The sequence below is a fragment of the Solanum verrucosum genome, unplaced genomic scaffold (genome assembly GCF_900185275.1).
Source record: "Solanum verrucosum unplaced genomic scaffold, falcon-dt-bn FXZP01000282.1, whole genome shotgun sequence".
In the NCBI taxonomy this organism is placed as follows: domain Eukaryota; kingdom Viridiplantae; phylum Streptophyta; class Magnoliopsida; order Solanales; family Solanaceae; genus Solanum; species Solanum verrucosum.
In genome coordinates, this window is record NW_026020198.1 from 293,763 (window position 1) to 314,965 (window position 21,203).

A 21,203-nucleotide genomic window follows, 5' to 3' on the forward strand; every position below is an offset into this window, starting at 1 on the left:
TAAATGAAATATTGACAAATTTAAAGGGAAAATTATATATTAAAGATATTTACATTTAAAAAATATATATTTTCAACAGAAATGTAGTGCAAATTGGAAGTAGATTTCCCATATTACCTCTGTTTAATTATTTAGTTGTAATGTAATGAGAGGAATGATTTGATGGGAGTGCCCACACTGTTAAGTTTGGTATGCCGTTTCAATCATCTCTCATCTTATTATATATCATCATCATATTTGTGTTTGAAACATTTGAAGCATAAGTTTGCTTAAATTGTAAATTAAGATATTTGTAATAATTTCCTCATATATACAGTATTTTTTTCCTTCTAGAAATTTCCAAAGATTTTTAATATGGTGTTTTTTAAGAAAGAAAAAGTTTAGGGTGATGTTAATAGGAGGCAATTTAATTGTATGATATAAAAAAATTACATCACGTGTCTGTAATACTAGGGGTGCTCAATAGACGATTTGAGTTGAGTTGAGTTTAGAAAAGTCAATAAAATATGTATTAATTCTCTCAAAAGTTATTTAAGTTGAGATGTGATGAATTAAACAATGATTAAATGTTTAATACACCCAACTCTTACATAGTTCTGGTCTTTGTTATTTTCTTATGATTTATTTGTTATCTAAGTATATTTTATTTTCTTATTAAGGCTATAACACATCAAAGTAGTAAGAAAATTGAAAATATCTAAATAAGCCTTTTCATATGTTATATGGCTACATATTTAGCCCAAATGAACTTTTTCATATGTTATTGGGCTACATATTTAGCCTAAGTAAGTTCAATGTTAAAATGATCTGAATTGAATCGATCAAAATAAGTTGAACTAATAATAAAATAGGTAGATAATTAAAACACTCAAACTTGAACAAGTCGAATGAATCATATTAGACTAATTTTATCGCTTATATATGACGCTTTTATCATTTAGAAAGTCCAAAAAAGAATATTAAATATCTATATATTTGATTATGAACTACTTTAGTAAATATATAGAGTATTAATTTCTGATTTCTATAAAATTCACAAACTGCAAATTCTACATTCGTATCCTTTGAAAGTCCAAGTCCAATTCCTATAATCCTATAATTTAAATAGATATAGTAATTCAACTATTCACATGTATTTCATTTTGAATAATTAGTACCTATCACGTTATAATAACGAATGTCACACCAAATTGTTGATCTACAACTATACTATATATTGCCGTGACGTAATTAAGAACTTTCTTGACTAATATGTGCTACTTTGTAAAAAAATTAGGCTGATTATTAATTATGATCCACCTACGTACGTAATATGAAAACAAATGAATTACGACCTTTACCACAACGATGCTGTCCATAGATCAAATTATTTCGTGGATTGGATTTCACTTGACTGTCTACGGTTTCATTGTGTGTGCTTGGGGTAGAAGTTTTGTATAAATGTATCGCCATGCTATTAAGTATTTTGATTTAAGTTCTTTTCTTTATAAGAGGTGGAATAATTAATGTGTTAATCACTCATTATAATGTAACATAGTACAAAACTAACCACAAGCTTAGAATGTAAGACATTTAACGAATTATCCCTATATAGGTATAGAGCCAATTAGTACAAAACAAATTATTCAACTTTAAAAGAGGCAATGGAAAATTGATGTTACTTCCATATAGTACCAATCAATAATGAAGTGATAGAATTTATATTATTTTTATGACCGAGAAATCGATTTAACGTCAACCTTAGGATTAATTGTATCTTTGATGAAATCTAGAGATAAATGAATCGGTCCCTCTACTTTTCTCCATTTGAAAACCGAACTTATTTTGCATGAGGAAGAGCTTAGACTTGTGACTTGTCCCTCAACCCACTTGAACTAATCCCTGGGGCCGAAGTGCCCCCTATTTTTTGTTGTATAGCTTACATAAATATCATAGTGTAAAATCTAAATTACCTTTTATCCTTATTATTTTTGTAATTACATAAATCCCATAATTTTTAGGCATTTCGGATACATAATTAAAGATCCGGATGCATTATTGTTGATACATTATGTATCAATCTGTTGCACTTATTAAGGGGAAAAAAAAACTGAAAAATCAAATTAAGATCTCATAGTATCCATTTGTTGCACTAATTAAGGGAAAAAAAGAGCTGAAAATCAAATTAAGATCCCATTTCAAATTATTGTCAAGAATTCAAAATCCTATAGTGTAACAAACCAAAAAATTCAAAAATTAAATTTCTTCTTCTTGTTCATCGTTCTCTCTGTTTCATAAAAAGTTTTGTCGAAATTTTGGATAAGTGAGGTGAGTTATGAAGGATACAAAAGTGATGGAATTGTTGTTGGACAAACGATTTCTTTTGTAAATATTCAAATTCATCGAATATCCTTTCGATTTTGATTCAAGATTGTCGAAAATTTTGACATTCAAAATTCTTCTCCAGTTCATTGAAGATCCTTTCTGTTTTGATTCAAAATTGTTGAAAATTTTGAGTTTCAAAATTATTCTCCTAGTTCATTGAAGATTCTTTCAATTTTGATTCAAAATTATCAAAATTTTTGAGAAGATATATCATGAAGATCCTTTCAATTTAAATTGATAAGTGTTGTATTTCTACTAGATACATTAAATAAGAAAATGTTGCCCATAAGATTTTAAGTTTGAGATTGATACATTATTGTTTGGCAATTGTTATGTATCAGATATATTTAGTATAAATTTGAATTTACGTATCATAACTAAAAAATTAGTGTATGATACATTATTATTTATGTATCTTATTTTGTTTGAGAAATACTATATTTTAAAATTAAAAAAAATACATTATACATGTAATTGTTTCAAAATAGTTTCTTTTTTGTGTGTGTGATAAATAACACAAAGTTTATTTATCAAGTACATTTCTATTGAACATGATAAACACTAATCAAAGATTCAACAACATTAGAGTTATGTATCAACACCTTACATATGAACATTATACATTGCATAAAACAAATGGTATTGTAGCAATGATGTATTAGATCAATGATAACACTAACAAAGACTAATTTAAGACTCAAAATAAATGAGATACATTAAAAATATGTATCTTTGATAGTGATGGCTGTGCTATGGCAGATCCAATTTTTTGGACGTTTTTCAATAGTAGAAACATTAAAAGAAAATAAATATTTTTCAAGAAAATTTTCAACGACAATATGATTAACTAAAATTGCAAAGGTTCAATAAGATTTCAATGAGGGCAGGGGGCGAAGGTAATTTTATTATTATTTTTTAAGATGAAAAAATTAAAAAATAATAATAAAAGAAATCGAAAATTGAAGTGATGGAAAGAAATCTACCTCTTGAATAATTTGAAATCATTAATTGGAAATAGAAAAGATTTGAAATTCAAAAATAGATTAATTGATAAACTTGAGAGAGATATCTTCTGAAAATCAAAATGAATTTGAAATTTGTAACTGCTAAAGAAGTGGAGAGAATTTAGGGATAAAATTGAGGAGTGAAATGGGGAGTGGGAAACGTGGGTGTAGGCTGAAAATATGAGTGAAATATTTATGTATCTGAAAGATTTTATGAATTGGGAGAATTAAGGGATTTTTGAAATTTTAAAAAAAGATAGGGATAAATGAATATTAAAGTAAGTAAATGTGTGTATATAAGTAATTTTCCCTTTTTTGTTTATACATAACATATATATATATTATGCATTTATTAATTTGATTTTATGATTGAAAAATCGGGCTGACGTCAATCCTTAGACCAATTAACATTTTTTTGAAACTCAAAGATAATGGATTAGTCCCCTAGTTTTCTTCATTCAAAAACCAGACTTGTTTTGCTGAAAGAGTTCAGACTTGTGAATCAATAATCAAGAATGACCATCAATTTGTATCAAGACTTTTGTGTTTGTGTTGGTGGGGGTGGGGTGGACATAATCTTGAATTATTTCCAGCAAAATTACAGCATTAAGAGAGAATTGACCAGATAACACATGGTTTGACCAAATTTTAAGGTTGGGACATTAGGTAGGTACATGAAAGAAAAACAAATAAACAGTATATATATAAAGAGACAGCCCCTACAGCTGGAAACAATGAGGTAAAATTATGGGGATTAGATTCCCTAATTCCTTTATTATGTTATATGAGGACCCAATGGCCCTATGGAGAAGGCATTATTATTTCTTAAAAACAAATACTAGTATTTATTATATAGTATACATTAAAGAAAAGATGAGACTGACACATATGAATATTAAAAACCAAATAGAAAATGAATGAAAAGCAGAAGAGTAGGGAGTATTATTATTGAGTAGTACTTAGCCTTGTCAACAGCAGCACTATCTTTTCAATTGTACAAATCTTAAACCTCACACTTTATTATCTACCCATCAATCAAAGCAACTTCTCTACAGTAGCATCTTTGAAATACAATTTGCGGGGCCCATTCTTTTTAAAAAATTTTTTTACAAATTTTAATTCCTAGAAACTCAATATTGCAATATTTTATTAAGTACTTCTTTTAACCCTATGAGTCTAGGCCCTAGGAATCAAGACTGAATTGAATGGTGTTGACACTTCACGCTAGGTTAAAAGGTTGATGGTGTTTAGATTGTTGTTATGTTAAGGCTATTTGAACAACTTATACGTATTTTGAAAGATATTAAACTAAGATAGTTTGTTACAAAAATAATATATAAAGTATTGTCGAGATATTCAAGGCACAAGTGACTTGTGAGTAGCCTGAATACAATGAAAGTGGCTCCGGCGTGGTGTGCACCTTATAGTATAGACTATGTGGATCCTTTTGGTGGATTAAATTTGATGTTTTAATTCATTTTTAGTATGTTATTGATGTTGTAACTCATTTGGAATTTGATTTGACAACAATTTGGTATGTAGTTATATATTATAATAGACTAAAAAAAAGATAGAGACAAATAAATTGAAATGAACAGAGTATATAGTATATACTATACAAACTTCTTTTATGTATGGAATAAAGAGTTCGAGCTTTAAAAATAAAATTAGTTTTAGTAAATGTGTTTTACTACTTATAATGAGACTTCTCAGTACAAATTCATAATAATCAAATTTCAAAATAGACGTAGAATAAGAAACTAAAAAGAATACATCCCTCTATTCTATTTTTTGTGATATTATTATTTCACAGGAATCAAATAATTCCTCATTAAAAATTTAAAAGTTTATTACATGAAATGTGGTCTTATATTGTTTTTAAATATGTAAAAGACTATTTCACAAATTTAAGATATCAATATCCAAATTCACGTCAAGATTAGATAATAGACTGTTCACACTTTGAATCTTTTTTTTTTTGGAATAAAGGGAGCAAGTAAAAGAAACTATAATATTTGTTTCACATTCTCGGACATTAAAATTGTTGTGAAGTTAAATTGAGTATGCATCAAATGGTTTTGGTAAAAGAAAAAAATATAATACTTGTCACTTTTTAATTTTTGATAATCAATTAAACTAATCATCACAACTAAATTGAATTAATTAAATTCAATATCTTAAATAACCATGTTATAAATTACAATTTCTTTCATATCAAGATAGTGTAAAAGTTAAAATATTGATCAAAATTCATATTATTCAAATTTTGAGAAACAAAATACTCTCTCTTTTCAAATTTACATGACACCACTTTTGAGATTTGTGATCAAAAATAAATTTTAGATATTTATAAATCAATTAAAGATATTTTGTTGTAGGGAATATAATATTACTCTACATATCTGTGTTAGAAGCATCAAATAAGAAATGCAGGCCTAGTACAGCAGTATACATCATCAATCAAAATTGAGAAGTGATTTGGTGGGCCATAACATGCATAGTACACAGTAGTAATGAACAGTAGAACTCATGGAGTTTTGATGGACCAGAGAAGCACAAGATTATTTCTGAAAGAGGAGAAGAATTGTGAGGTTAGTTGGCACTCATAGAAAATAAAATGAGTGTGTAACAGCAAAGAGAGCTCTGTTACAACAGTTGGCAAAATGTGTCAGTTAAAAATTAGGAAAAAAATGAAAAGTTATGTCAAACTTGGCCTTCAAGAGAAGAACAAGAACCTCTCCAATATGTTGTATGTGAAATCATTTAATAAGGTTGTTCGGTGCAATAAACTTTCGTTAGGTAGATTCAGGGCCGTCTCAAAGTAATTGGGGAGCGTAAAACGAAATTTTAATTTATATAAACAAACTATTCAAAAATTATTTTTCTTACACTATTTAGATGAAAATTATTAGTATTTAATATTGTTTTTCAGTCATTGATTTTAGGTAAAATTTTATCGACTCAACATTGAAAACATCATTTCAGTGAGACAATTATTATATGAATTGTTAACATAATTTTATAAGTAATAAGTTGACAAATATTAAATAAAGATAAGAGTTAGAACCATATAATCTGATTTAAGAAGTTGATGACTTCGTATATACCATTTTAATATGCTTGTTGTAATGTTTGAAACTAAAATTTTAAAAGAAATAAAAAATAATTTGTAATTCACTTTGTTCAACACTTTTCACTATTAATTCTTATTTTTAACAAAGTATAAAAGATGTTAAAGTGGGTAAAATAATATATTTTTTTATCATAATTAATCATTTTTTTCTATAAAATTTAACACATAATTTATTCTGGATAATAATTTGAGGCCCCCAAATTAGGCATAAGCCTTGTTTTACAAAGGCAAGAGCCGCCCTAGGTAGATTTGAGAAAAGGGTTAGACTAATGTACACCGTTTTATCCTATATTTCTGTAAAAGTGTAAAGAAATAGTTTTTAGGTCTAACTCAACCCTGAAGCTCAACGAAAAACGGATTATCCAAGTCATATAAAGAGTCTAAGATTTTATCATCATACTCAACAACTTGCCTCACATCTAGAACTGGAGATGTTTTGATAATTTAATATGAGGATCCAACATCTGTAAATTATAACCTAGTATAAATGTGGCTTTGATATCAATTAAAGAAAACAAACTTTGAGTCTAACTCAACCCCAAAAATTATCCAAATCATACAAAGAGTTCAAAATTACTTTATCCCACCAAATGTAAGACTCAATACATAGATTGTTTCTACGGTTTCAATCTGTGACATCCTGATCACATGACAACAACTTTATGAGTTATGCTGAAAGACGGTATGTGAAGTCATTTATTAATTGGAAATAATAAAAAGCATAATGTATAGGAATGAGTGTATGTGTTTACAATATTTTAAAGGAAAGGAAATTACAAGGAGTAAAGTATGGGAAAAAAAGGGGAAGGATTAGGTTCTGTAATAATTTAAGCAACCATTTCTGTAAGAGCAGTTGGCAGTAGTTAGTATGTCTTTTATAAAATCATAGATGTCACCATTTTGCTTGGGCAGGTAAAATACCTTTAACTATCTTCTTAAGTATTACTTATTACTATCTCTTTCTAAAAATATATATAATTTGATCTATTTATTATAAAGTTTGCTTCTTTACTAGTTCTTGAAAGTACCCCAGTTGGTGAATTTAAGTGGTGTAAAAGGGGTACTATCAAACACCCAATTTAGGCTACTGTATGTTATATAATTGGGGTTAGGAATTAGTGCTTTTTATTGGCATTTTTAGCTAAAATATTTCAGAATATCTGAAAAGTCTCGTTGGAGTCTATTCTTTTTTCTTGATACTTGTGGGGCTTTGAGTTGTTTTTTGATTCTAAGCTTCAGCTGAGACAATTGGTATATTTCCTTAACAAGAACCTTTTTCTTTAACAAACCCCATTCTCTTCTCCATATTGAATTTGCTGGAAGATAAAAAGAACAGTGAAGAGCTAAGGTTAATGTGAAGCTTGTAACTTTCTCTTTGCTGTTTTTAATAGTAGTAAACAAAAGGAATCTGCTTTCTTTTCTATTAGTGTGAGCTGTTATTTCACCAATGCTTTTCACTTGTTCATTTGTCTACTTTATGCTCTGAAAGTTTCATACTTTCTTGTCTCTGGGAATTAACTACTTTTTTTCCATCTTATTAGACTAGGCTTGATCCTAGGGTTCTTGAAAACAAACAAGAGGGGTTAAAGATTTTATGCCTGCTACTTTGGATTTTTTTTTAATTTTTTACCTTTGTTGTGTGTTTATAGGATGCTGCATTGAGAGATTTATTTTGCTTTAAAGCTGCCAAGTTATTTTGTTCCTTGTTGAGTCTTGCAAGATATTACTAGTTCTTTTTGGTCAAACCCCACTTTACCTTTTCTTTTTTATTTTTCTTGCACAGAGTTCCTTTCTGTCAAATAACAATCAAGTTCTTAGCTTTGGTTAAAAACATTGCATTGGTGTTGTTGCCTTTTTGAAGGTTGCACGAATTGAGTTCAGAACTAAATTTGTGGATCCTGAGCTCTCTGTCTTTGTATTTTCTTGAAAATGGGTACTAAGGAAACTGGTTCTTTCAATTGCCCTTCTACTGGGATGAATAGAGCAGATTCAATGCCTAATGTTGACCCTTTTAGTGGTTCTGGTTGGGATCCACTTCTTTCACTGAATCAGAAGGGGGGATTTAAAGGATCTTCAGTTGTTGGTCATAATGAGTTTGTCAATTTGCCTTATCAATCATCTCAGTTTGTTCACTATCCATCTGATTCAAATCTAGCTGAAATGGTCCCAAAGATTCCAGCTTTTGGAAATGAAAGTTACTCAGAACTGGTCAATACTTTTCCTTTACAAGAACAGCTAAGAGGGGCAAATTGTTATGCTAACTATGTTAAGAACAGAGGGATTTCCACTGAAGGAGAGTGCCAAATTTCTGGTGAAGGTGCTGTGGAGGTTTCACCTAATGGGAAGAGGAAAATATCAGAAAACCATTCTTTATCCAATGCCAACAAGGTATATTGCTATCTTTTTCAAGTCTTTCCTGTTAGTAGGTAGTAGTGCATTGTCTTGTTGTTTGTTCATATTAGTAGTCCTAGTATTGCTCGTATAGTTTCTTGCCCTTTGATTTATGTTACTATCTATTGATTCCTTATACCTCAATTATCATATTATTTTCTTGTTGTTTATGTTTTGTTACTATATGCTATTTTTGTTATTAGCTATTGTTTCTTCTACTTCCTTTACTTCTTTTGTCGGACTGCTTTGAAATGTTATTTCTTGAGATGACAATCTATCAGAGTAGGGCTAAGGTCTACATACTCTCTACCCTCCCCATACCCCACTCTGTGGGATTACACTGGTTAAGTTATTGTTGTTTTTAAGTCTTACTGATCATTGGTGTTGCTACTAGAAAATGTCCATTTAGTTTTTGTGCTTTCTTCAATATAGAATGTTGAAGGAGAGCTGCAGAAGGCTCCATCAAGAGATAGTTCAGACTGTTCAAAAGAACAAGATGGTGGAAAAAGACACAAAGCAGACCAAAATGTTAGTTCTAATTCAAGGAGCAAGCAAGCAGGGAAACAAGTTAAGGATGACTCTGATGGTGGAGAACCTCCTAAGGATAGTTATGTTCATGTTAGGGCTAAAAGAGGGCAAGCCACAAACAGCCACAGCCTTGCTGAAAGGGTAACTTATAGTCTCCTACTGGCCTTAAAAGATAATGTTGTAATCAATTTAAGTTGTTTATCTTTTCTTGACATAATGAATGAATCTTAAAAGTCATTCTTGCTGGCAGGTGAGGAGAGAAAGGATCAGTGAGAGGATGAGATTGCTTCAAGAATTAGTTCCAGGCTGCAATAAGGTATTTACTAGTTTTATTGTTGCTTAACCTTTTTGTTTAATTGTGATGTATGGTTAAAATTGTTAAATTTTATTTTCAACAGATAACTGGAAAAGCTGTGATGCTTGATGAGATTATCAACTACGTGCAATCGCTGCAACAGCAGGTTGAGGTAAATATGATAGCCCCTGGCTCATAATTGTGTTTTCTGTGCCTGATCAGAGCGAATTGTGATTTACTATTGTAGCACAATTTTAGATAGACAACTAAATCATGTAGGATTAATCCAATGGTGCTCCTTTAACTTATTTTGTTAGCATGAGCTTTTTTCTTCTGATGAAGAATCTTGCGAGATCATGGTTCGTTTTGAGAAAAGTAAGCTTGGCCTAACAAATTAACTTAAGAGGGATCCATTCAGAAGTTGTCTGTGATAAATGAGTATTAATTTTGACTTAAGGATATGTTCATTGTACCGGTCTAATGCAGGGAAAAGTATTATTTTCCTGTGTTAGAACAAGTGTTTTTGGTCATCCTGTGTTAGAATAAGTGTTCCATGCTTTCAAGAACCGATTAAACTGATTCCAAATTGATCTGATTCGATGTTGCAGTTCCTGTCAATGAAACTCGCTACTGTAAATCCGGAACTGAACTTCGATATTGATCGTATTTTATCAAAAGAGGTAAGTTTAAATATAGTGTTTGTGATCATCTATATTCAATGTTTAACTATGAAGTTGAAAATTCACTTGCTTACCCTTAAATGTAGATGCTCCATCAGCAAACTAGCAATGCAGCTCTTCTTGGTCTTGGTCCAGGGCTAAGTTCCTCTCTTCCTTTTCCTGGAATTTCTCATGGAAGTTTTGCTGGTATCCCCGGAACGACACCACCCTTCCACCCCTTGCCTCAGGTATAACCAAAGTTCTCTCATAGGAAAAAAACTTATGTGCACTCTATGTCCACGCCAAGCAAATAAATGCAAGACCCGACTCAACATATACACTGTTAACACTAAACCATAGTTAGGTAATATGCAAATTGTTGTTTGATATGTGACTCATATAGTAAATGTGCCGTTTAACTTGGTTTCAGTTGACATTTATGTGCTCCCAATTTGAGCGTGCACTCGTAGACACTTAAACTTGTATAAAGTTGAACAAGTAGACACGCGTCCTACAAGGCAATTCACTTGAGATACTCTTAAACTTGTATGTATTAAGCAATGTATGATGCATGTGTGTACTTGTTCAACTTTGTACATGTTTAAGTATCTACGTGTGCACGCCCAAAGTTGGAGGGCATATATATTAGCTAATGACAAGTTAGTATTATTGGTTTAGTGTAAATACCGAGAGCAAGAGTATTTTCAGTCTCTCATTCTTGTGGTGGCAAAGACGGGAATTTTGTTCCGGGTGTTCAAGATTAGTACGAATGTATGAAAAATAAACTTTGACCTATACATTTAGTATAATAGTTTATATAACTGAACATCCTTCACTGTACATTGCTACGGCAGTGCATCCTTGTTTCACATTCTACTTATCTTCAAAAAATAATAAAAAATGAAGTCCTATTTTTTTCCGATGCAGAATGTATGGGACAATGAGCTTCAAAGCCTTCTTCAAATGGGATTTGATTCAACTTCATCTATGAACAATATGGGATCAAATGGTACTGCTCCTTAGCTACTACACATACACTCTTTATTGTAAAGAACATGTTCAATCTCTTATTTTTTCCCAAGTATAAAACCGATTTCATGTAAACAGGACGGTCAAAGTTGGATCTGTAGATTCTTTTTCGGGACAGATGTTTGCATTGTTTTACTATGATCAGACGATTCGATTTACCCCAATTGACTGCAAAATGTGTTTTGCATACTTGGACAGAAGATATAGTGAAAATTTACTTTACTTTTTTCTGGAGTTGTATAGGATATTAGCTCCTAACTCATTTTGTGTTCTTCGAGTTTTAGCAGAAGAGATTATTTTAGATTGGTAAGAAATGACTGTACATTGAAAACAAGAAACATCATTTGGGGTATATGATGTCTTGTTTCAATTATGTTTGTGCAAGTGTAAGAATTTGTTTGAGGATTTTTCAGAGAAAAAAACATTGGTGATTCTCTTGTAAAGTCTTGTCATATCTGAAATGATTATCAATATAGTTGTGTTTTCTTTTTCTTACTCTAGTAGCCCTCCTAGTTCAATATCTGAGCTTCTCAATTTCTTCTTTCTGTTGTTTTTTTTCCCCTTGTGTGGCCACGGGCGGATCTAGGTTTGGCAAAACTCAGTAACTTTGGTCTAAACCTTGTATTCGTCTTAAGAAATCCATGATTGTGTACAGATCTTTAATTTGGAATCCAATATATAGCGTAAAAAGGTAAGAATCTCGAATTCACAAAGCTTCAAATTTTGTTGATTTTAAAACTCTAGTTTTCCTCCTGCAACCTTCCCTTGTTGAATATTGGATCCTATCCATTGTCTAATTTTTTAAATATATATAATGTGATGTTTGATGGATACAAAGTTTAAGATGTTAATTTGGCTCATAAAAGGATTTTACATATTAAAAGTAGTTGAAGTGCCACATTATAGTTTAAATTTTGATTTCTTGAAAGTTTCAGAAATTGTATAAATAGTATTATCAGCAAATAAAGTTTAATATTTTGAAATATTCTATATCGAGAATTGTCATGTAAATTGTTGGTGTCAAACAATTTGAAGTATTCTACAACAAAAATAGTGTCATCTAAGAAGGGATCAGGTCCCCTTCAGTAGCATTTTGTCCATTATTCTTCAATGGAAAAGTAGTGAATTTTTAGCTATAGTAGATTTAATTCAACTTGCAAATTAAAGTCAGGAGCTTTAATAAGATGAATAACTTGATGCTTGCAAGGGTTGTACATGAAGTATTGATGTAATTCATTGATGAAGTCAATCGTGAATAACTGAGAATTATTCGAATGATAAACACTCTTTACTTCCAATCCTAAACAAACAGATGGAAGCACCTAGGGAGGAAAAAAACAACCTGTACTCATGAATTTCAAGTAGTACTAGACTACTAGTGTTTTACAGAATCCTCCGTAGGGAGTTAGGGGATCAATACGTACAGTCTCACCATTTTTAGAGTTATTTTTGGGAATTTAAAGGCCAATTTACATCGGACGATTTTCTCAGTTTTTCGTGTGTGCTAGTTCATGAATATTTTGGTGATATGGCTTCTGGACGATTTTTTGTGAAACCTTTTTTAGAGTGATTTTTTGGTATTTAGGGGCCAATTTACAGAAACTAGGAGATTTTCTCAATTTTTCATGTGTGTTAGCCTATGAATATTTTTGTAATAAGACTTCCGTATAATTTTTTTACTAAACATTTACGAAATCCTCCGTAGGGAGTTTGGGGAGCAGTATGTACAAACTCACCATTTTTAGAGTTATTTTTGGGAATTTAAGGCCAATTTATTGGAATTTGGTGATTTTCTCAATTTTTCGTGTGTATTAGCCCATTAATATATTTTGGTCATATGGCTTACAGATGATTTATTTGTGAAACCTTTACGAAACTCTTTGTAGGGAGTCAGGGGAGCAGTACGTACAGTCTCACCATTTTTAGAGTTACTTTTGGGCTTTTAGGGGCCAACTTACGAGAATTAGGCCATTTTCCAATTTTTTGTAAGTATTAGCTCATGAATATTTTTGTTAAATGACTTATGTATGATTTTTTTGCAACACCTTTACGGAAGCCTTCTGTCACGCCCCAAGCCTACACCCTGGACGTGGCCGACACTCAGAGACCATCGTTGGCTTCAAGCGGACCCTTGGCCTGGCTTACTTAACTCAGCAGAAGACTTAACTCAACAGAATACACGCATTACAATAGTTTAAATGATAACATCTTAGCCAAAATGACAACTTATGTCTCAAAACAAAGTATCTGCAAATACATATATGAGAGACTCAATACTAACTATCTGACTGTCTATGAAGCCTCTATAATATTGAGATGGATGTTGGGACAGACCCCACAACATCCTAATAAAGAAAAACTAGGAAAGCGAAATAAAAGAGTCCTCCGAAATGTAATGAGGCTCACCACTGACTCTGGAGTGCTCAACTGGATCAACGGCGCACTGGATGCTGATCCTGGTTACTTGTGTCTGCATCATAATAAGATGCAGGCCAACTGGCATCAGTACATTGAATGTACGAGTATGCGAGTTGGAATGCTAAACCACAACTTAAACTTGAAAGGAGTACAAATGAACACTTACCTTAGCTCTGTTTAACTCATGAACAACTGAACTCAATATAAAGTAGTAAGACACATGCAATATATATAAACCTTGTAAAACAGTGTAAACAACTTAGTTCGTTAAAGATAAAACAATAACAAACTCAACTTTACTTAAATATAAAAGTAATATAACTTTTGTGGGAAATTCTCTAACCGACAACCACCACTATGAGCCTAAGTGGTGATACAACGTCTTGCCCACGCTACCAAAACTGTCATATACTTTGCCGTCATATAGAACGCTTAACTTAGTGGATCCACTAGTCTATGCTAAAAGCATCTTAAGGAGTCATTGAAAAAGTATGATCTTTTACTACCCATGATGGCTAAATGGTTTATGAAGACTTGAGTTAATATGAACTCGCATCCCCATATCGGTGCTCAATACTACTCCCAAAATATACTTAGCTCATATGTTTGTAAAAACAAAACTCTTTCTTTGAATTGAGATAATTACTCAAAACTTAGCTTAAAAGCTCTCTTGGAATCAATGTTCCCTTTCTTGCTCAAATGTGAAAACATTTATAAACTCTTTAAGAATACTTAGTCCCCTTATAGCTTTTTGAGAAATGAACTCAACTCTTTACTCTTTGCTTAACTTGAAACTTGAGCCTTAAAACGAAGTTAAAACGTTTGTTAAAGACTCTTGAAAACTTTAAGAAACTTTGTTTTGACTTGCTTTTTAACTTCTAGAATTGACTCTTAACTTCTTTGACTTTGATCTTAACTTTCCTTGAATTGAATTATGGATTCAAGGTTCATGATCTCATGTTTATGGATGATTTCATTATGTTTAGATGTACCTTAGAGTGTTGGATTCAACTAGAAAACGTAGGTACATCGATTAGAAACTAGTACGAAAAGATGGGGGAAGAATGGGGTGAACTGGTGTCCTTTGCGCTCTGAGAGGCGTGGGGCGCCAGGCCCCAAACTTCAGAGAAGTCTGTGGGGCGCTCTGGCTGTCTCGGCGCCCCATCCCCGTTACCCAGATGTTCTCGATTTTTCTTTTCCGTTTTTCATCTCTAAGCTCTCCAATCTTCCCTAGTTCCTTCCCCAAACACTTAGGATCAATTGAAACCTCAATACACAACCAATCTAACTCGAAAATAGCCCGAAAACATAAATCAACTCAACCCCCAAGCATCAACAATTCAACCAACAAGAACTTAACGAATTTCAACAAAGTTCTTCAAGAACTCCGTAACTTTTCATTCAATCAACAACCATTCTCTTAATAGAAATAAGATGAGAGTGTGGGTAAGCTAACCCAATACAAAAAGATCTCACATACCTTAGTAGGGATCACCCCCGACGAATTCCACTCGCAAGCTTGGATGATCTTAACGAATTCTTGCCTTTTTCTCCCTTTCTTTCTTCTTTTCTCTCTTCTCCAAGGCCTAAGCGTATTTCTCAATTCTCCAAACTGACTAAGTCATGTTTTTACCCCAATAAATCCCTAAAATCAAATTAGGAAATTAATTAGAGAAAAGACTACTTTGCCCTTCCCTAAATCCGGTTTGGGACTTTCCTCAATCCAACAGCCCAACTTTCGAAAGGCATATCTCACTCATAAGATGTCGAAATCATGCAATCTCGGCGGCGTTGGAAATATATATCCAAGGTCTTTCCAACCATATCAAGATCTGCTCCTAAATCCTCCTGAGCTAGGAGTTATGGCCGTTTCAAAATGGCCAAAACTCACTTTCTTAACTTAGACAAAATTTCTAGATTTCCTTATTCTTTCCAAAAATCAATATTTTCATATTTTAAACTCTTTATAATCGTTTCTAGGTGCGGGATGTTACACCTTCATAGGGAATTGGGGGAGCAATACATACCGTCTCACCACATTTATAGTGACTTTTGGGCATTTAGGGTCCTATTTACGGTTATCAAGCGATTTTCTTAATTTTTCGTGTGTTCTAGCCCATATAAACTTTTGTGATATGTCTTCTGGGCCTTTTTTTTTTGCGAAACATTTACGATTGGTTTAAATATTTAAAAGAAAATTTTGTTTCTTTGTTTGTTATGTTATAAGCTATAATACATTGAAAAGATATTATTTGGTGAAATTACAAATAAAAGATTTTTGTTAAAATTTGATAAGAAGTTGGGAAGGCTACCCCTATAATCCTTTACTAAGCCCATTTTTTTTTAGTACCCAATTCATCTCTGCCCAACTAAATATTGGACAAAGTTGGGCTAAGAACCTTGAATTGGCGTTCATGTTTTTTTTGTAAAACATCTTGGGCCATGAACATGTAAACATTGGTTCACAATATTGTGTAAATGACAGTCCAATACTTCCTCGATTCACTTTTACTTGTCACACTTTACTTTGTAAGCGATAATTTGGGAGAAGTACGCGGTTAAGCAAACTTATAGTACTTAATTACTCATCATAGCTATAGTTTGCTATAATTACCGCTCGCGACTAACCTTATACATTAATTACATGGGTTGGCTTGAGTTTGTATAATTAGCCACGTTTATATATGTATAATTTGCAGCTAACAATTCTTTGTTTGATTTGTATTTGTATATGATTGTTTGTATTTGTATATGACGATGATTTCCTTTGGTTTTTCAGTTTTGTCATCATATACATTCAATCATTTTGTGTATAACTTTTTAAAGTTTGTATAAACGTATAGTTTTTGGATTTTGTATAATATGATTTATATAATGTAATTTGTATAATTGTTTAAAGTTCATATATTTATGTTTGTATCAATTTGTTATTTCGAGTTTTACTATATTTGTATAATTCCATACTTTATATTACTCAATTATACAAAAACACGTGAATAATACAAACGTACCTGCAAATTATACAAACGAGATGCGAACTATACAAATTGTTGTCCTCTCTCGCTCGCCTCTCTCCTCCCTCTCCTAATCTCACTTGCCATATATACAAATGCAAATGTATAATATATAATTATCTAACCGATATACATATACAATTCACCTCTCTCCCACTCTTTGCATTCTCTCACTCGCCTCTTGCCTAGTCTCGCTCTCCTATCTCTCCCTGTCTAGCTCGCCTCCCTCCTCCCTATAACATGTAGCTACGAATTGTAATTATCAAACTATAGCTATGGAGAATAATTAGACTATTTTTGAGTGGCTATATGTGAAAGTAAGGGACTAATTCTTAAAGTTAAATTAAATTATCTTAGTTCAAATTTTAAAATTTAAAATTTAAATATTTAAAAATTATACAAAAAATACTATAAATTGCAATTCTTCAAAGCTAACAACTTAGGCCTGTTTGCTGCCATGCGCCTTAACATACTGAAACTGAATTGAGTAACTTTCCAACATAAGTACCAAATAGCCCAGTAGCGTTGTGTCCCACACAGCCCAACACACACAGTATGTAATTCTCACGAAATCAGCCCTATTCTCCATCAAAAATCACTTGTATGCTACTGTATTTCAATGAAACTTGTACATATTTTATGAGATACATGTTAAGGATGGCAATGGGACGGGGATGGATGCGGAGCAGGGTTGAGTTAGGGCTATGTGGGGTGGGGCAAATTTAAGGTTGTGCGTGGTGGGAAGGAATCCGGATGGGTTGAAGTGAGTTTTTTAAAAATTAATGTGGGGTGAGTTGGGGGTCTCTACGGTTTTAAATTTAATTTTAACTTTTTACATGCTTTAAGATTGATAGAACATTATTTACTAAGAGAGTTTCTTTAAGTTACTAAAAATATTTAAAATAGTACATGAAAATGAAAATGGTTCAATCAAAACTAATATGATTTCTTACATGCTTCCCAATTGCGCTCTATAAAACAAAATTTTATGTCGTCATCTATTAAAGTATGTCTAATATTATGCGAGGCGGGGTGAGGCGAGTTGAAAATAAAAAAGATTGTTATGCTGAGTGAAGCAGGGAGGGTTAAAAGTTTTACGGGTTAAGCTCAACTCGCCCCGCACCGCTCCATTGCCATCTCTAGATACTCTATCCATACACTTTATGATATAGTGTTATCTTAAGCACGATTTTAATTTCTTTAAATTTAACTTTAACTATTATTCTTTTTCACAAATGGAGGAAATTTCATAAATAACAAAGAGATTAAATTTAATAAGCCTTTTTCACTATAATTTGCCTAATTACGCTCTATCACTATAGTTTCATTTGCTCTATATAATTCTGTTGTCATTTGTATAATTCGCTTGTCAATATACAAACAGACTAAATATATATAGATTCTATATATATAGGAGTACTAATTAGGAATTTTTCAGAACTTATATAAATCAAATGTATAAATAAGATAATTATATACAAGCTAAGGTACGCATATATAAATTCTGAATTTATTAAATTACGAAAATTCTAAATTTATATAATTAGAAACCAAATTATACAAATTCTAAATTATACCACTAGAACATACGCTTAATTTTCCCCAACTCAAAAGCAACGTTTTTATTTGGCTATTGGAATTTTTGTAGTAAAATAATGACACGATTTCATTGTTGTAAATGTTCATTCTTATCCATTCCCCCTTCCAAAGCCTTTTGCCAAAAGTAAAGATTTTCCTTGTAGTAATTTTTTTTGAAAATTTGAAGTCACTCACATGGATAGACACAAAATTTAACAACTAAAATGTTAAAGCCAGTCCACACATCCATGTCGGGTGGGTGCGGTTCCAAAGTCCATTTTCGAATAAGGAAAAAAAAAAATTGGCTAAAAATTTTTGCTAGAATTTGATTAAATTTTAATACCTTCTAATTAAAAAATGGAAAAGAGATTAGTTTATTTTAAAATAAAAAAAATATTATAGACTTTTTAAATTTTTGATCAAATTCTGACAAAATTTTCTGGCCATTTAGAATTACCCTCGAATAATAATACACTTTCTGGTTGTTTGAGATAATAATCTCAAAATAAAATTTAAAATTAATTTTATTTCATATTTAATATGAGGTATTAGTTTATTCTGAAATTATTATTTATACTAAAAAATGATAAAATTACTATTTCATATAAAAATAATAATAATAATTTCAAATATTCTTATTTATTTCATCTTCCATACCAGATGACTACCATATGTTGTTATAAGAAGCCGGCAGATCACCTCAATTGCGATGGAAACATTAGGGAAATTCAAGGTTATATAGCCATCTAATTTCTTTATTCGTAGGACATGTCACATGAAACCAAACAAACCATAATCTTATTTTCAAGTTGAATTGTTGCGGATGTTCGAGATAATAAAAAAGAGTTATTCGAGTGATAAACACCCCTCACTTTTAATCTGTATTTTGTAAGTTCGAATCACTAAAATAGCAAAAGCCGAAGCTCGTGAGGGGAGAGATAAAAAAATGTTTGATACAACTTTCCAAAGATCGTAAGTTTTGAAAAATATGAAATTAGGAAAATCAGTTATTATATGTGCATTGATAATTGACTACATAACTAATGATAAGATTTTTTTTCAATAAAAATTAAATACGTTAGAACATGCTTGTCTAGATACACGTGTTATGTTTGTTTTTTTTTTTCAAATCTTCCCTAGGACCTCGTCAAGACATTAGTCAATTTCTATCATTTCTCAAGAGATAAGTTGTTCCACGTGAGATAAAAGACAAGTAAACTAATTGATCAAAGCTACATGCATGTTTAATAATTAATATTATGATAATCTATTTTATTTCTAATAATGATGAATATTTCGTATTATTTCTCATAAAACTATTATAGATTCATTTGATATATGAAAAAGTTATCAAGAAATAGTAAAAGGAGAGATACAATTAAAAATAGAATATTCTAAACAAAATGAGAGCAGAGGTGGATCCAGTGTTATAGGTGGGTGTACGTGTACTTGTTAAGTTCGAAAAATTATGTATATATATTTATGTATTTTCAAGAACTGACAGATATAATTAACAATGTATACATGAGGAGCATAAGAGTGTCATTGTGTAGCTGGTACAAGCTAGATGAACCACTTGTGAGACTTGAGTTCAAATTCAGCTAAAGTGCTATTTCATTATTTTTATTTTAAGTTTATCTTATATCTTATATTTGAAGTAAGATAATATTAATATAAATTTATCTTCATCCATACTAATAATATTATTTTTATAATTTCTTATACATCGATTATCATATTATTTTGTTCTAACATTAGTCATTTTTGTCAGAAAATAAACATGAAGGTCACAAGTTAAACAGAACAATGATCGATGGTGACATTAGTTCGAGTTATAACTATTTGGAGTGTTCACTCGAGTTTTATATATAATATAATAATATTTAATATATAGTATATGATATCTGTGACAAGTAACATGGAAGATATGATGAATTGGCAATTTATGTATGCAAATATATTATAATCCCTATATTATAATAAAGGCACGTCACTATTTACGTGTCAAATTCACGGATATCAGGGAAGTTTGTTAACTAATAAAACAAACAAAAAATCACCTAGCTCAACCATTATTAATAAAGACAAATGAAAAAACTAAATTTCTTTTACAAAAAACAAAATAAAGTACTCAAGAAATATTTAGAAAAAAAAAATAATAATATATGAGGTAGTTAACAAGTCACATAAAAGCAAGTAGGTTGTGACACCAAACACCACATAAATAATATTAGTGACCCTTCTTTTTGATATTTATATTAAATGCAGTCATGTTGATATTCATGTTCATTTGATGAGAGTGTTACACTCACAGTACTAGTACTAATTAAGACCTCCATCTAATTACCCTCCAGCAACAAACTCATTAATTACATGATTAATTCGTTCCTGTTCATTTTTATTCGTACACTTTGAACTATTAAATTAATAAATAAATAAAAGTGAACGAAAAGAGTATAATTTTACTTTTGCATAACATTTTCTGCCAATGATTAGATTCGTAAGTTATTTGTAGTTAAAGCATTATAATTATTGTCGCTATTATTGATTTTTTTTCTCAAAGATAGTGTAAGATTAGATATACATTATCCTCTTCATACTTTACTTATGAAATTAAATTAAATATATTTTTATTTGCTATTATTAATCATTTGACTCGATGAATAACATTGAAAACTTATCTTGACATTTTATGATTTTTTAACTCAAATTTGTTATTACTTCATTTCACTACGTCAAAAATGATTATTAGCGGCAATTAATTAACGGAATAGCTTGATTGCCGCTAAA

The 21,203-nt window shown here is 30.9% G+C and overlaps 2 protein-coding genes across 6 annotated transcripts in view; one reads left to right on the top strand and one right to left on the bottom strand.

Moving 5' to 3' along the window:
* LOC125829951 (G-type lectin S-receptor-like serine/threonine-protein kinase At4g27290) overlaps positions 1 to 21,203 on the bottom strand; it is a 320,066-nt gene that overhangs the window by 180,327 nt on the left and 118,536 nt on the right. The gene's annotated exons all lie outside the window — the stretch shown is intronic.
* LOC125829971 (transcription factor bHLH74) lies at positions 7,240 to 11,888 on the top strand. Of its 5 annotated transcripts, none has more exons than XM_049509202.1 (9): positions 7,240 to 7,413; positions 8,285 to 8,889; positions 9,325 to 9,561; positions 9,671 to 9,736; positions 9,819 to 9,887; positions 10,324 to 10,395; positions 10,482 to 10,622; positions 11,302 to 11,383; positions 11,482 to 11,888. In XM_049509202.1, exons 2-9 carry the CDS (start codon positions 8,431 to 8,433, stop codon positions 11,502 to 11,504), a joined length of 1,149 nt encoding a protein of 382 aa, XP_049365159.1. In that variant the 5' UTR covers positions 7,240 to 7,413; positions 8,285 to 8,430; the 3' UTR covers positions 11,505 to 11,888. The 5 variants fall into 5 exon arrangements, with proteins under 5 accessions (XP_049365159.1, XP_049365161.1, XP_049365160.1 ...); XM_049509204.1 differs by having other exon boundaries at positions 7,263 to 7,413; positions 8,363 to 8,889; XM_049509203.1 differs by lacking the exon at positions 7,240 to 7,413 and adding an exon at positions 7,497 to 7,752.